The sequence below is a fragment of the Macaca fascicularis genome, chromosome 16, assembly GCF_037993035.2.
Source record: "Macaca fascicularis isolate 582-1 chromosome 16, T2T-MFA8v1.1".
Taxonomy (NCBI): Eukaryota; Metazoa; Chordata; class Mammalia; order Primates; family Cercopithecidae; genus Macaca; species Macaca fascicularis.
In genome coordinates this window covers 47,041,544-47,059,294 of record NC_088390.1, presented here as the reverse complement: position 1 = coordinate 47,059,294, position 17,751 = coordinate 47,041,544, and the positions used below count along the sequence as shown (strand labels likewise).

At 39.6% G+C, this 17,751-nt stretch overlaps 1 protein-coding gene across 2 annotated transcripts in view; it reads left to right on the top strand.

Annotated features, from left to right (window-relative positions):
• Positions 1-17,751, top strand: part of CLTC (clathrin heavy chain) — a 74,987-nt gene that overhangs the window by 31,618 nt on the left and 25,618 nt on the right. For both annotated transcript variants that reach the window (XM_005583872.4, XM_005583871.4), the window contains exons 6-13: positions 4,288-4,461; positions 8,932-9,129; positions 9,910-10,110; positions 12,636-12,788; positions 13,568-13,690; positions 14,897-15,034; positions 15,276-15,440; positions 15,593-15,773. In XM_005583872.4, the coding sequence (XP_005583929.1) occupies positions 4,288-4,461; positions 8,932-9,129; positions 9,910-10,110; positions 12,636-12,788; positions 13,568-13,690; positions 14,897-15,034; positions 15,276-15,440; positions 15,593-15,773 (1,333 nt within the window). The remainder of the gene's footprint in view (positions 1-4,287; positions 4,462-8,931; positions 9,130-9,909; positions 10,111-12,635; positions 12,789-13,567; positions 13,691-14,896; positions 15,035-15,275; positions 15,441-15,592; positions 15,774-17,751) is intronic.

The window sequence follows — 17,751 nt, the reverse complement described above, 5'->3', positions numbered from 1 at the left end:
ATCAGTTGACTCTTTCACAAAAGATTTCTCTATGCAATGCTGTTTGATAGCATTTTACCCACAGTAGATCTTCTTTCAAAATTGGAGTCAGTTCTTTCAAACCCCGCCAGTGCTTTACTAGCTAAGTTTCTGTAATAATCTAAATGCTTTGTTGTCATTCAGCAATGTTCACAGCACCTTCACCAGCAGTAGATTTTATCTCAAGAAACCACTTTTCTTTGCTCATCCTTAAGAAACAGCTCCTTTACTAGGAGATACAGTAATTCAGTCACATTTTTAGGCTCTATTTCTAATTCTGGTTTTCTTGCTATTTCTACCACATCTGCCCGTATGTGCTGCACTGAAGTCTTGAACCCCTCAATCATCCATGAAGGTTGGAATCAGCCTCTTCCAAACTCCTTTTAATGTTGATATTTTGACTTCCTCCCATGAATCATGAATGTTGTTAATGACATCTAGAATGATGAAGCCTTTCCAGATTCACCATTACTTAAAAGTACTGTGGTGAATCCTTTCCAGATTCACTTAAATTTACTTTGCCCAGATCCATCAGACGAATCACTATCCAGGGCAGCTGTGGTCTTATGAAATATATTTCTTAAATAAGAAGACTTGTAAGTCAAAATTGCTTCTTTGATTCATAGGCTTCAGAATGGATGCTGTCTTAGCAGACATGAAAGCAATATTAATCTCCTTGTATATCTCCATCAGAGCTCTTGGATGACTATGTGCATTGTCGATGAGCAGTAATATTTTGAAAGGAATCTTTTTTTTTTCTGAGCAGTAGGTCTGAACAGCAGGCATAAAATATTTAGTAAACCATGCTGTAAACAGATGTGCTGTCATCAGGGCTTTGCTGTTCCATTTCTATAGCATAGGCAAAGTAGATTTAGCATAATTCTTGAAGGTCCTAGGATTTTTGGAATAGCAGATGAGCATTGGCTTCAACTTAAAGTCACCAGCGTCATTAGTTCCTAATAAGAGAGTCAGCCTGTCCATTAAAGCCAGGCATTGACTTCTCTGTAGAGAAAATCTGTTGTTTAGTGTGACCGCCTTCAATGATCTTTGCTAGATCTTCCATATAACTTGCTGCAGCTTCTACATCAGTACTTGGTTTTCACCTTACACTTTTATATTGTACAGATAGTTTATTTGCTTAAACCTCACGAATCAACTTCTGCTACCTTCAAATTTTTCTTCTGTTGTTTTCTCACCTCTCTGAGCCTTCACAGAATTGAGGAAAGTTAGGGCCTTACACTAGATTAGGTTTTGGCTTAAAAGAATGCTGTAGCTGGTTTGAATTTTTTTTTTTTTTTTTTTTGAGATGGAGTCTCCTTCTGTTGCCCAGGCTGGAGTGCAGTGGCAGGATCTCGGCTCACTGCAAGCTCCACCTCCCGGGTTCATGCCATTCTCCTGCCTCAGCCTCATGAGTAGCTGGGACTACAGGCGCCCACCACTACGCCCGGCTAATTTTTTTGTATTTTTTCAAAATACAAAATACGGGGTTTCACTGTGTTAGCCAGGATGGTGTCGATCTCCTGACCTCGTGATCCGCCTGCCTCAGCCTCCCGAAGTGCGCGGGATTACAGGCCTGAGCCACCGCGCCTGGCCTTTTTTCGTTCCTTTCCCTTTCCCTTTCCCTTCCTTTCCTTCTCTTCTCTTCTCTTTTCTTTTTCTTTTTCTTTTTTTTTTTTTTTGAGACGGAGTCTCACTCTGTGCCCAGGCTGGAGTGCAGTGGTGCGATCTCAGCTCACTGCAAGCTCCGCCTCCCACGTTCACGCCATTCTCCTGCCTCAGCTTCCTGAGTAGCTGGGACTACAGGCGCCCACCACTACACCCGGCTAATTTTTTGTATTTTTTGTAGAGATGGGGTTTCACCGTGTTAGCCAGGATGGTCTTGATCTCCTGACCTCGTGATCCACCCACCTTGGCCTCCCAAAGCGCTGGGATTATAGGCGTGAGCCACTGCGCCGGACCTCCTCCCTCTCTCTCCCACTCTCCCCCTCTCCCCCTCCCTCTCCCTCTTTAAAGAGACAGGGTCTCCCTCTGTTGCCCCGGCTGGAATGCAGTTGGTGTGATCATAGCTCACTGCAGCCTTGAACTTGAACTCCTGGGCTCAATTGTTCCTCTTGCCTCAGCCTCCAGAGTAGCTAGGAGTAGGTAGGACTACAGGTACATACCACTACGCCTGGCTATTTGAAAAGTATTTTAGAGACAATGTTTCACTGTGTTGCCCTGGCTGGTCTTTTTTTTTTTTTTTTTTTTTATGAGACTGAGTCTCTCTATTGCCCAGACTGGAGTGCAGTGGCACAGTCTCAGCTCACTGCAATCTCTGCCTCCTGGATTCAAGCGATTCTCATGCCTCAGCCTCCCGAGTAGCTGAGATTACAGGCACCTGCCACCACACCTGGCTAATTTTTGTATTTTTAGTAGAGTCGGGGTTTCGCCATGTTGGTCAGGCTGGTCTCGAACTCCTGACCTCAAGTGATCTGCCCACCTCGACCTCCCACACTGCTGGGATCACAGGCGTAAGCCACCATGCCTGGCCCAGGCTGGTCTTAAACTCCTGGCCTTAAGTGATCCTTGTGCTTCAGCCTCCTGTGTAGCTGGGACTACAGACACATACCACTGCACCTGGCTAGTATATAACATTTTTATTTGTATTTTTGTTTGAGACAGGGTCTCACTCTGTCACCCAGGTTGGAGTGCAATGGCGCGATCTCATGCACCACTACACCTGGGTAATTTTTTTGTATTTTTAGTAGAGTCAGGGCTTCATCATATTGGTCAGGCTGGTCTCGAACTCCTCCGCTCAAGTGATCCACCCACCTTAGCCTCCCAGAGTGCTGAGATTACAGGCATGAGCCACTGCACCCAGCTGTGTATAACATTTTTCTTTTAGAGACGGAGTCTCACTCTGTTGCCCAGACTGGAGTGCAGTGGCACCATCTCGGCTCACTGCAACCTCCGCCTCCAGGGTCAAGCAGTTCTCCTGTTTCAGCCTCCCCAGTAGCTGGGACTACAGGTGCATGCTGCCATGCCTGGCTAATTTCTTTTATATTTTAGTAGAGACGGAATTTTCACTGTGTTGCCCAGGCTGGTCTCAAACTCCTGAGCTCAGGCAATCCACCCACCTTGGCCTCCCAAAGTGCTAGGATTACAGGCATGAGCCACTGCACCTGGCCTATAACATTTTAAAAGAGAAAAAAAAAACTGCTCATATATATAGTTACATAAATTCAAAAGTAGAATCGTTTTATTTCTCTTTGGCCTGCAAAACATTACCTCAATGTGGCAAGTACTAGAGTTTGACTTTGTCTGTGGTCGTTTTCTTAGATGTGAGAAAATGAGACTAGGATTACATTTGTAAGCCACTGCACCAGTGCGCTTTCTCCATATCAGCAAGAAAAGCTGTTAGGTTTTCTTATCATTCATGTGTTCACTGCAGTAGCACTTTTAATTTCCTTCAAGAACTTTTGCTTTGTATTCACAACTTGGCTGGGTCAAAAAGCCCACCATTCAGCCTGTCTTGGCTTTGGACGTGTCTTTCTCACTGAACTTAAAATTACTTCTAGCTTTTGATTTAAAATGAGATGTAGAACATGTAGAGGCAATTGTAGGGTTATTAATTGGCCTAATTTCATTATTGTTGTGTCTCGGAATAGGGAGGCCCAAGGAAAGAGAAAGAAATGGGAGAACAGCTGGTTGCTGGAGCAGTCAGAACACACACAATATTTATCGGTTAAGTTTGCTGTCTTATGTGGGTGCGATTCATCGCACCCTAAAATAATTACAATAGTAACATCAAAGATCACTGGTCACAGATCAACATAACAGATATAATAATGAAAAGGTTTGAAATATTGTGAGAATTAATGAAAACGTGACACAGAGACACCGAAGAGAGCACATGCCGTTGGAAAATAGTGCCCATAGGCTTGCTCGATGCAGGGTTGCCATAAACCTTCCATTCGTAAAGATTCATCTGCATTGCAAAGTGCAGTAAAATGAGGTATGCCTGTAATACATAAACTGTGCTATCCTAAGTTTTGAATTGTCTTTCCTTTTATCAGTTTCATTCATATTCTTGTGTTATATAAGAGCTTGGAATATCCATATTTAAATGTGCTATAAAAATGAAGGAAACTTTAAATATTAGCTTATAATTTTTCAAATAACCCTCTTGTTCTAGAATTTTACCATCTCTGAAATGGAATTAGACTGAATGTTTTTATTTTCTGTTTATAGATTCATTATTTCACTGAAGTGTTAATTTTCTTTCTATAGATCAGTGAAAAGCATGATGTGGTATTCTTGATAACCAAGTATGGTTATATCCACCTCTATGATCTTGAGACTGGTACCTGCATCTACATGAATAGAATCAGTGGAGAAACGATTTTTGTTACTGCACCTCATGAAGCCACAGCTGGAATAATTGGAGTAAACAGAAAGGGACAAGTAAGGAAACCTTGAAACTTAAGCAATAAAATAAGATAACCTGATGAGTTGGGAACAATCCTGTACTTTTGAGAAATTACTCCCAAAAATAATAAAATAGAAAATAAACACATTACTGTTAGTTTTTTTCCAAAAAGTAAATGGTAACTTTGGATATTAGAAAATATATATCAAAGCATGATGTAAGCTGATAAAAAAGGAAAATAATATATACCTAAAAATAGAGATGTGTATGAATACAAAGTGTGTCTTTAATCCTGTTTCAGAGAAACTGGTTTATAGCCATCTTGGACTGTATAGATGCATTACTGTCAAAAGAAGTGATTCTCCATGGAAAAAAACAATTTAGGGTCATATTTGACAGACTATTCTTTTTAAGGAGTTTTCTGTTATCTCTCCAAGGCAGAGCGATTATCAACTACAGGGAAAAGAATTCTACCTACATCCCTTTTCCTAGCTCTTTAATTAAGCATTACTATTACATGTTAGAAGGTGATATGTTTCAATACCTCTTGTGGGATGCCTGGAAAGTTAATCAATTTGGTAGGAAAAATATTATCCATTCTAAATTTGTCATTTTTGAAAAACCTGTTAATACCATCTAGCAAGCGGTTCTTTCTCTGTCATCATATTATTTTAATTTCTTTTTTTTTTTTTTTTTCTTGAGACGGAGTCTCGCTCTGTCACCCAGGTTAGAGTGCAGTGGCATGATCTCAGCTCACTACAACCTCCACTTCCCGGGGTTAAGCAATTCTCCTGCCTCAGCCTTCCGAGTAACTACGATTACAGGTGTGAGTCACCGCACCCAGCTAATTTCTGTATTTTGAGTTGAGACGGGGTTTCACCATGTTGGCCAGGCGGGTCTCAAACTCCTGACCTTGTGATCCACCCGCCTCGGCCTACCAAAGTGCTGAGATTACAGGCGTGAGTCACAGCACACGGCCTATTTTAATATGAATAAGAATATTTTACCAGGAGGTATCTTAATTTTCTGGAAAGTGGCTAAAAATTTTAAAACTTAATACTGTTACTGGTCTTGCCTTTTGGTCTTGCCTTTTACTCGTTTTCTTTCAAATTAGTATTTTTCCCAGATAATAAGCAAAGGAAGTAGATGGGTTTTGTTTCTCCTTCATTCAGTTAATTTTTGAAAAATGTTACGTATATGAAGAGACAGTCCCTCTAGGGAAAGGGAGTCCATCCCTACCTACCCATGCCCCACCTTAACTCCAGACCTGGTTAGGTGCTTCTGCTCTGTACTCCTAGAACTTAACTTACGGCTTTCTCCTCATAACACTTAACATACTTACTAAAATTGCCTGCTTAGCTGTCACAGTCACTATTCTTCATTAGAAAAACGGATTGTCTTTAGTAAATTATATTTCTAGCACCAGTCAGTGTCTGGGACAAAAGCAGTTTTAAAAATTCAGTAGCTTTCAAGTATTTAGTTGTGAGTCTCTGTCTTAGAAAAATCAAGAATAAGGCTAGGCCCAGTGGCTCACACCTTTAATCCCAGCCCTTTGGGAGGGCGATGTGGGCAGATTGCCTGAGCTCAGGAGTTCGAGACCAGCCTGGCCAACATGGTGAAAACCCGTCTCTACTAAAATACAAAAACTTAACTGGCTATGATGGTGCATATCTGTAATCCTAGCTACTTGGGAGGCTGAGGCAAGAGAATCACTTGAACTTGGGAGGCAGAAGTTACAAAAAATGAGCCAAGATCACGCCACTGCACTCCAGCCTGGACGACAGAGCAAGACTCGGTCTCAAAAAAGAAATTAAAAAGGAAAATCAAGAATATATTGGCCTTTTTTGGTGAATTAGATTAGTGATAATTTAATAATCATGAAGTTGTGAAGCCAGGGACCTTTTTTTAAAAAAATTCTTAATTTAAAAAAAAAAAAAAAAGACAGGGGCCAGGCACAGTATCTCATGCCTGTAATCCCAGTACTTTGGGAGGCCAAGATGGGTGGATCACCTGGGGTCAGGAGTTTGAGACGAGCCTGACCAATATGGTGAAACCTGTCTCTTTAAGTACGAAAAAAAATTAGCCGGGCGTGGTGGCAGGTACATGTAGTCCCAGCTACTTGGGAGACTGAGACAGGAGAATTGCTTGAAGCCAGGAGGCAGAGGTTGCTGTGAGCCAAGATCGTGCCACTGCACTCCAGCCTGGGCGACAGAGCAAGACTCCGTCTCAAAAAGCAAGACTTTGTCTCAAAAAAAGAGAGAGAGACAGGGTCTTGCTATGTTGCCCAGGCTGGTCTTGAACTCCTGGGCTCAAGCGATGCTCCTGCCTTGGCCTCCCAAAGTGCTAGGATTACAGGCATGAGCCACCACGCCTGGCCCCTTTTTGTTTCTGCTGTTGTGCTGTTTTAAGATAATGCTTAACCTAAAGTACCTTAAACAATTTCATGATACATTCTTGGTGTTCATAACTCTAATTCTGGGAACTTGTTGATTGTTACTTTCCCTTCCTCCCAAATTTTATGTGCCAGCTACTTTGAGTAAAGAGGTATTTACAGTAATATTAGGGCTTTCTTTTAGTCTTCGCTGAAGTGTACTAACTCGGCGTATTCCCTGAAGGGATGAGTATGTGGCTTCTATCGGTTGAAAAAGCAAAATCAAGTAAAGTGATGTTATAGTCAACATCTGACTTAAATTCTGAATTTGATAGAACTGAGTACTTTAGAAGACACTGGAACCTGGAACCTTTTCTGTTCCCTGTAGGAGATCTTATTAAGTACTGGTTGCTAGAAATCTGCTAAAACAGTCTTTATGATAAGGATGAAACTGTGGATTCAGTATTTGGGGAAACCTAAGGCAGCAATCAATAGGAAGCTTCAGAAAATGTAATTGGAACTGGATTTTCTGTTTATCTTTCTCATTCTTTATAGGAGGTAAGATTTAAGTTAAGGTTGGGGCTCAGAAATGCAAATAACTATAAAGAAAGTAATTATTACTTCCTTTAAATAAGCCTTGAGGATGGAGGTCGGACCTATAGAAATAAAATCTTGGAGGTTAAAATTTCTTAATTTCCCCTGAAAGGAGTAGTAGAATAGGCAGGGCAGACTGTTACCTATCTATTTGGTTCACTGAGTTCTCAAGTATTTTTCAATTCTTATTGATTTGGGGACAGCCATTTCCTATATTCGTTTATTCAACAAATTAAATGTGTTTTATGCTACACTAATTGCATATTGCTAGTAATACAGTTAAAGAGAAGCCCCTTTTCCTCATGTGAACAGTGACTGAGAAACAATTATACAATTATATTAGGTTGAGAAGTGCTGTTATGGGTAATATGAGTAGTTTATAAGCTAGGGCATATGACTAGTTCTGCACTGGGGAAAGGGATGGATGGGTAGAGAAGGACTCCCTTTCTCTATGGCAGTTGACAGTCGTTCAGCTTTTGGGGCAAGCCAGAAAGTATTCTGTGGCATTGAGTGTTAAGGAAGTTTGAGGGTAGGTAACTTTTGCAAACAAGCAATTAGAAATTGGCCTTTACTGATATTATTATTTTTATTTATTTATTTATTTATTTTGAGACTCCCTCTGTTGCCCAGGCTGGAGTACAGTGGCGCCATCTTGACTTACTGAAACCTCCGCCTCCTGGGTTCAAGCGATTCTCCTGCCTCAGCCTCCCTAGTAGGTGGCACTACAGGCGCATGCCACCACGCCCGGCTATTTTTTGTATTTTTATTAGTAGAGGTGGGGTTTCACCATGTTGGCCAGGCTGGTCTTAAACTCCTGACCTTGTGATCCACCTGCCTCGGCCTCCCAAAGTGCTGGGATTACAGGCGTGAGCCCCTGTACCTGGCCTATTTTTCAAGCACCTACCATATTCCTTGCATTATGTTAGCTGCTTGAGGATTCAGTGGTCCCTCCCTTCATTGAGTATATAATCTGGTCTCTAGGAATGAAAATGTAATTAACAAAAAATTACTGTAAAGTTCTTGTAAAAAAAAATCCTAAAATTAGAAGGAATATACCTTAAACAACTTGCAAGTGAACCTTAAATGTCATTTAGATATCATAGCTTCTTCAATGTCATTTTCTGTAGGTTATCAAGATTGATGTCCTCAGGAAGTTTTAAATTATGTGGAGTTGTCTTTCAGAGCTCAATTAAGTGGGAATGTTAATCTTTGATACTGACTATGTTAAGAATGAATAGATGGTATCAAAGCAGTTAGTTTGGACAATGAAGAAAGAAGTTATTTAGATTATAGAATAGCCATATTTTAGGAACCACATAATGGCCTAGCACCCTGTGATACTTGTTTTCAAATCTCCTTAATTTTTTTTCTCCTTGTCTTCCTTCCTTCCTTTCTTTTATTATTTTTTAATGGCAGCAAGAAAACAGCTGTCACAATTTCATTACCTTTGTGACTCAGTATTAACCTGTTCTAAATAGACTTGATATCATTTGTATCAAAATGAACACATTGCAGCTATATTTTATTCTTTAAATTGCAGGTTCTGTCAGTGTGTGTGGAAGAAGAAAACATAATTCCTTACATCACCAATGTTCTACAAAATCCTGATTTGGCTCTGAGAATGGCTGTACGTAACAACTTAGCCGGTGCTGAAGAACTCTTTGCCCGGAAATTTAATGCTCTTTTTGCCCAGGGAAATTACTCAGAGGCAGCAAAGGTGGCTGCTAATGCACCAAAGGTAAAGCGTTATGAAAATGAAGTTGTCATGACATTAATCCATTGTTAATATTCTGTTTCTCATATTGCTAGAAAAGGAACCAGCTTTCTAGAGAGAAACTGTTTTTAGATTACATTTGGGTTACATTTTCCTTTAGTAGAATTCCTTGTCAGTGCCTCTAGATTTGGTTAATTTTCTCTGGATTTGATTAGTTTTTTAAAACCCAGATTGTTACAAGGATATGTAGTTCTAGCAAGCTTTTGATTTACATAGATGTAATAATGTTTAGTTATTTAGGTGTAATACTATTTGACCTCATAGATGATGGTTACTGATTTTATTTCCATAAGTTGGACATGAAAGAAATACTGTCCAACTTTTTGGTGAGTAGAGCTGTCAAAATTAGGCTGAATTTATTATCACTTTTGATGTTGGTTTATGGTGGACTGAATTAATACCTTATATTCCTGACCAATATTCATTATGAAATTTGTACTTAATTTAATATGAACTTGGGATAATACCTAGCTATAACTATGTTATGATTATAACTATTCTTTTACACATTGACATTGTAATTTAAGTTGATCTATTTTTGATTCTGGATAATCTTATAACATTGAACCAGGAGTATGAAAGATAGTGACTAAATATTTACTCTAGATGGAGAAGATTTGAAACTTCATATTAATAGATGGATTCATTCCTTTAAGATTGACCTAAGAGATTGATCTCTATGGGGTGATTAGTGTGATGTTTGGATCACTTTTGAAGTGTGTTTAACATTTCTTCTTCTTAAAGGGTATTCTTCGTACTCCAGACACTATCCGTCGGTTCCAGAGTGTCCCAGCCCAGCCAGGTCAAACTTCTCCTCTACTTCAATACTTTGGTATCCTTTTGGACCAGGGACAGCTCAACAAATACGAATCCTTAGAGCTTTGTAGGCCTGTACTTCAGCAAGGGCGAAAACAGCTTTTGGAGAAATGGTTAAAAGAAGATAAGGTACTTGAAATTGTGTTGACATAATCTTGCTTTGATTGCATTAAATATGATATTAGCAAGTTAAAATCATTTAGGCTGCACCAAAATGTCTCCATTACTGCTGGTAGAAACAGAACAAAAACATACATTGCATAAGATGGGTTCACTTATTTCCTTTTGAAAATATATTTATTTTTTCACTGGGCGTGGTGGCTTACGCCTGTAATCCCAGCGCTTTGGGAGGCCGAGGCAGGCGGATCACCTGAGGTTGGGAGTTTGAGACCAGCCTTACCACCATGGAGAAACCCCGTCTTTACTAAAAATACAAAAATTGGCCGGACGTGGTGGCAGCACCTGTAATCCCAGCTACTCGGGAGGCTGAGGCAGGAGAATCACTTGAACCCGGGAGGTGGAGGTTGCAGTGAGCTGAGATTGCTTCACTGCACTGTAGCCGGGGCTATAGAATGAGACTCAGTCTTAAAAAAAAAAAAAGAAAAAAGTTGGATCTTAATAAGACAGGATGGCTGTCTAATTAGCAATGAGATACTGTTTCCCAGTGATTTCACAGAATGTTAGTTGGTGTTACATGGAAAAATATTTAACTTGGTTTCTTGAAATTTATTTAAATAGGAACCTTTTCTGAATGTTAACTAGCTTTCTTTACTGTAGGTCTTTTCGATGCCTTTTATATTCACTCAGTACTTACTCATTTCTCTTTACAGAGAGCATATAATGGTAGTACGTTTTCCTGAGCACATTATTCCTAATGTGGAATAGTGACTGAGAAACAGCCAAAGGGCGTTTTTTGTTTCTAAGATAACAGACAAGTTTTAGCTATCCATTAGTGTTAATTCCTTTCACACCACCATATAAAAAAACCTTTCTCCTCAAAGTTGTAGTATGGAATTGCCATTGTCAAGAACTGAAGTAGTATTGTTTAAAGCACTCTGAATAGTGAATAATATTTAATGTTGTTATTCTTTCAGCATTAGTATATATTAGTACTGTTTTTATATTATTAATTCTAAGTCCTTGTTTCTTGATCCAGTTTCTGGCAATCTTGTAAGATACTAGAGAATAGTTTATCAGATTTGGGATGCTTGGACAGGAGTCTCTGATGAAGAACAGCCACACTAGCGAGTATCTGAGGTCCATCCTAATTGATTAAGATAAGGCAGGGCTGAGTTCGGTGGCTCACACCTGTAATCCCACTACTTTGGGAGGCCGAGGCAAAAGGATCACAAGGATCACTTGATGCAAGGAGTTTGAGACCAGCCTAGGCAACACAGAGAGACCCTATTAAATAAATACACACCATTTTTTAAGAAGATAAGGGAGAATGAGAACAGCCAAGGTAACTGAGTTAACCTATGTAACAGGGTGAAAGCTTTTTAGGTATCATTACCCTTTTCTGTGAACAGTCAAATGGGACCATTTGTGGTTTTAATAAAAGAGACATCAACTATTCATTAGCATGTTCAGTTAAGATTATAGACTCTGATACAACTTTCTATTTTTGGCATTAAATATCATTTATAAGAGTTAGTCTCCAAAGTAGAAAGTCAACTTTGGTATATAAACTGGAACTCTTAGGAAATGAATTTCCAGATTGGGCAGCTCAATGAGTAAGGCAGACTGAATAACACAGAAGACGGTATTTGCTTGTATACTACCTAAAAATTCTTAAGAGTGTCCTTCTTGCCCTGTAAGCTTAAATCCAAGTCAAGAAGATAGTGGTACTTAGATTCTTCAGACATATATAGGTTACACTGTGATTTAATAACTGACCTTACGGTAAACCTCATCTGGCTCCTTCAATATCAAATTTTCAGTTGATAACATTACATTAAAAGTTGCTTTTTGCCGGGCACGGTGGCTCATGCCTGTAGTCCGAGCACTTTGGGAGGCCGAGACGGGCGGATCATGAGGTCAGGAGATCGAGGCCATCCTGGCTAACATTGTGAAACCCCATCTCTACTAAAAAATACAAAACAAAATTAGCCGGGCGTGGTGGCGGGCGCCTGTAGTCCCAGCTACTCAGGAGGCTGAGGCAGGAGAATGCCGTGAACCCGGGAGGCAGAGCTTGCAGTGAGCCGAGATCGCACCACTGCACTCCAGCCTGGGCGACAGAGTGAGACTCTGTCTCAAAAAAAAAAAAAAAACAAAAAAAAGTTGCTTTTTGTTTTTGAAAAATCGGAGCCATGTGATGTGAGTCTGATATCTGAATATTCTTAGTAGTTAGGAGTATAAGAGGTAGAAGATTCTGCTTTAAAGTACTTAAATCCCTAACAAGGTAGTTGATAATATCTATAAGATTGCAGTCTAGGTGAGCTTTTTATCTTTAAATAAGATTTGTGGAGAATTCTACTGAGACATTGCTGTGAATACAAGATTAAGAGTCTACCAGCCACAACCCCTGCATATTTATAGTATATTCTGTGAAACTAAGTACTTCTCATACTAATTATTATAGTGGATATAGTGTCAACTGCTCATTTCTAAAACAGTTGATCGATCACTAAACAATCTCTTTTTCCTTTGGACAGCTGGAATGTTCTGAAGAACTGGGTGATCTTGTGAAATCTGTGGACCCTACATTGGCACTTAGTGTGTACCTAAGGGCTAACGTCCCAAATAAAGTCATTCAGTGCTTTGCAGAAACAGGTCAAGTCCAGAAGATTGTTTTATATGCTAAAAAAGTGAGTTCAATGAAACAGATTCTCAGCATGAATTCATCGAAGCATGGACAGAGAAATTAGCCTGTATTAACTCTTGGTTACTTTAATAGTGAATTTCCTTTCATTTTGATTTACTTTGAAATATATAAAAATTCTCTTACCCCTCATATCAAATTCATACTTGTTAAATTGAGACAATTACTCTTGCATGGCTTATCAGAATTTAAGATAGCAGACATGTTTAACATGTTAGAACAAACTTTTGAAATACTCATTTATTGAAAATGGATAAGCCAGGCCAGGCGTGGTAGCTTGCGCCTGTAATCCCAGCACTTTGGGAGGCCAAGGCGGGCAGATCACTTGAGCTCAGGAGTTTGAGACCAGTCTGGGCAACATGGTGAAACCCTGTTTTTACTAAAAATACAAAAAAGTAGCCAGGCGTGGTGGTGTGTGCCTGTGGTCCTAGCTACTCAGGAAGCCAAGGTGGGAGGATTACTTGAGCCCAGGGGGCAGAGGTTTCAGTGAACCGAGATTGCACCTCTGCACTCCAGCTTGGATGACAAAGCAAGACCCTGTCTCAAAAAAAAAAAGAAGAAGAAAATGGATAAGCCAGTTATAAAAATTGACAGGTGTTTATTCAAATATGTCATCATCAGGGTCTAACTGGGCACTTTAAATCGAAAATGAATTTGTGCTTTCACAAGTAGTTCTATATTAGCAAGATTTTATAGTAGAAAAAGTCTTTAAATGCTATGAAATTGAAACTTAGAAGCAGCGTTTAAGTCTTTGTTTGTTTATAGGTTGGATACACTCCAGATTGGATATTTCTGCTGAGAAATGTAATGCGAATCAGTCCAGATCAGGGACAGCAGTTTGCCCAAATGTTAGTTCAAGATGAAGAGCCTCTTGCTGACATCACACAGGTAATGTGATTACAATATATTTTGTAGAAGCTGATTGAAATGGAGAGTGGGGGCCAGCCGTGGTGGTTCACGCTTGTAGTCCCAGTACTTTGGGAGACCAAGGTGGGAGGATTGCTTGAGGCCAAGAATTCAAGACCAGTCTGGGCAACATGTGAGACCCTGTAACTACAAAAAATTAAAAAATCAGCTGGGTGTGGTGGCACATGCCTGTTGTCCTAGCTACTCAGGTGGCTGAAGTGGAGGGACAGCTTGAGCCTGGAGGTCCAGTTTGCAGTGAGCTGTGATCATGCCATTGCACTCCAACCTGGGCAACAGAGTGAGACTCTCTTAAAAAGAAAAAAAAAAAAAAAAGAAACTTAGAGTTTGTAGAAATTAAAGCTTTGTCACTCTATATGGATAAACCTCAAATGCCTTGCAAAAAAAAGCAAGTTGCAAAAGAATGGATAATATGAAACCATCTGCATGTAGTTTTAATACATGCAAAACAAACATCTTATTTAGAGATATATATGTATTAAAAATATGAAAAATACATGGGGATGATAAAACAGGATAGTAGTTGCCACTGGGTATGGGGAGAGGGAAGAGATGCATTTGGAAGTGTGAGTCAGAGTCCTTCATATTGTTTATGCTGTTGTTTTTCAAAAGTTTATAAAAATAAAGGTCAGTCTGGGCATGGTGGCTCACGCCTGTAATCCCAGCACTTTGGGAGGCTGAGGTGGGCAGATCACCTGAGGTCAGGAGTTTGAGACCAGCCTAGCCAATATAGCAAAACCCTGTCTCTACTAAAAATAACAAATTATCCAGGTGTGGTGGCAGATGCTTGTAATGCCAGCTGCTTGGGAGCAGAGGCAGGAGAATCGCTTGAACCTGGGAGGCGGAGGTTGCAGTGAGCTGGGATCGTGCCATTGCACTCCAGCCTGGGCAACAAGAGCAAAACTCCGCCTCAAAAAAATAAAATAAAATAATAAAATAAAGGTCTATTGGTTCAATTGTATTCTGCTATTATGTAATATCTTGAAATATTTTGTAGTTTTTATCAGAACTGAAAATAACTGTGTTCTCTAGAGGACAAAAATTTGTTCTTAAAGTGTTCATATTGTCCAAATAAAATTCTCAGGTAAAGAAAGAGCTCGTGCATAATTTTGTCTACATACTCTCCATAGTATCTTAAAACAATTTCTTTTAAATCTATTTTTTTTGTAGATTGTAGATGTCTTTATGGAATACAATCTAATTCAGCAATGTACTGCATTCTTGCTTGATGCTCTGAAGAATAATCGCCCATCTGAAGGTCCTTTACAGACGCGGTTACTTGAGATGAACCTTATGCATGCGCCTCAAGTATGTGTTTTAATGCTTTTTAGGCATGTTTCCAACATTGTTTTAGTAGTTGTGCAGAGCATCTCAGATTGTCATGCAAAGCTACTGAGATGCCTACTCCTTATACAAGAAAATTTAGCTATTATAATATTCTTTTGTACTTTCTTTAACAGTTCACTATTAAACCTTAATCTGTAATGGATGTTGAATTACTCATATAAATGGAGTGGACAATTAACTTTCCTTGTTTGTGGTTTTACAGGTTGCAGATGCTATTCTAGGCAATCAGATGTTCACACATTATGACCGGGCTCACATTGCTCAACTGTGTGAAAAGGCTGGCCTACTGCAGCGTGCATTAGAACACTTCACTGATTTATATGATATAAAACGTGCAGTGGTTCACACCCATCTTCTTAACCCTGAGGTATTTCAGTTTCTTACCTGATAGATGGTGTTAGTTGTGATTAATAGGTACACTGAAAATGTGTTTGTGGTACTAAATATTAATGATTTCATACCACCATGAGGTTCAACGTTATTTCATTTATTCATTCATTCATTTATTTTGTCTTGTAGTGGTTAGTCAACTACTTTGGTTCCTTATCAGTAGAAGACTCCCTAGAATGTCTCAGAGCCATGCTGTCTGCCAACATTCGTCAGAATCTGCAGATCTGTGTTCAAGTGGCTTCTAAATATCATGAACAACTGTCAACTCAGTCTCTGATTGAACTTTTTGAATCTTTCAAGAGTTTTGAAGGTAAGTAGGAGTTTTTGAGTTTTTTTAAAAAGTACTTAAGATAGCCAAGAAGAGGTATGCTTATGATCAGGCTATTGGAAATTTTGTCTTTCTTTCTTTTTTTTTTTTTTTTTTTTGAGACAGAGTCTCGCTCTGTTGCCCAGGCTGGAGTGCAGTGGCCGGATCTCGGCTCACTGCAACCTCTGCTTCCCGGGTTTACGCCATTCTCCTGCCTCAGCCTCCCGAGTAGCTGGGACTACAGGCACCTGCCACCTCGCCTGGCTAGTTTTTTTTGTATTTTTTTAGTAGAGACAGGGTTTCACCATATTAGCCAGGATGGTCTCGATCTCCTGACCTCGTGATCTGCCCGTCTCGGCCTCCCAAAGTGCTGGGATTACAGGCTTGAGCCACCGTGCCTGGCCTGGAAATCTTGTCTTTCTAAAAATTTGTTCTATGGGACATTTTAATTTTTATTCAATAAATGTTGTCAAGGCCCTTTTATGTTGGATCCTAAGGATATGCAGTGAACAAGACCATCTGTTTGGATATTTTATAGATGAATGAAAGGTAGAATTTTAAGAGAAAAATATGTAGTGGTGTTGAAATTGTATAAAATGAAAATACAGGTTGAGTGTCCCTAATCTGAAAATCCAAAATGCACCAAAGCCTGAAACTTTTTGAACACCAACATAATGCTCAAAGGAAATGCTTGTTGGAGCGTTTCAGAAATTGGATTTTCAGATTAGGGATGCTGATCAGGTAATTATAAAGCGAATATTCCAAAGTTGAAAATTTGAAACATGTCTGGTCTCAAGTATTTTGGATAGGGGATACTCAATCTGTACTAATGATCGGGTATAATAACATTTTATGCTTATATGTCTGACTCTTACAATAGCAGGTGATTCTCGCCAAGGGCATTTTGTGATTTGTTGCTATTTAGCAGAATTTCTTAACCTTAGTACTATAGACATTTAAGGCTGGATAATCATTGTAGAGGGGTATTCCTGTAGATGTAGAATATTTAGTAGAATATTTAGCAGCATTCCTGGTTTCTACCCACTAGATGCCAGTAGCGTCAGCTCCACCAGTTGTGACAACCAAAAATGTCTTCAGACATTGCCAGTGTCACCTGTGAGGAAAATCACCTCAGTTGAGAACCACTGCTATGCAGGGAACTAACGTAATCACTGTTGGGTGGCTAAGTTCTGGTCCTCAATTGCCTTTCTCTCCTCTTTGTAGTAGTAGTGCTCTATTGAGAAGGGGTAAGAGAGTCTACTAGTTTTCTTAATGTTTTCTTAATTTTCACAGTTTTACACTGTTTAGTACAGCAGTCACTAGCCACATATAGCAGCTATTTACATTGAAAGTTATTAAAATTAAATAAAATTTAATATTTAGTTATTCAGTCACTCTAGCCACATTTCAAGTGCTTAATAGCCACGTGTGGTTAGTGGCTATTACATCGGGGGGCAAAGATAAGATTTTCATCATTGCAGAAAGTTCTTCTGGACAATACTGCACTAAATTCTTCCCAAATTATTTTGTATGTTTCCTATAAACTGCATATTGAAAAACACCAGGTATTGGGGTCTTCATTTAAAATTTCCCATATAGGGGCACAGTGGTATATGCCTTTAATAATCCCAGTGCTTTGGGAGGCCAAGGCAGGAGGATTGCTTGAGGCCACAAATTCAAGACCAGCCTGGGTAACACAGCAAGACCCCATCTCTACAAAAATTTTCTTAAAAATTAGCCTGGCATAGTGGCATGCACCTACCTACTTAGGAGGTTGAGGTAGGAGGATTGCTTGATCCCAGGAGTTTGAGGCTGCAGTGAGCTATGATCGTGCCACTGCACTCCAGCCTGGGTGACAGAGACCTGCCTCAATAAAAAAGAAAAAAAGGAAACATTGGGTTGAATTGTCTGTTCTTTAGGATTAAAGTGCAAATCCATTTTACTGATCTGATTAATGGAATAATTAGTATTTTTATCGAGC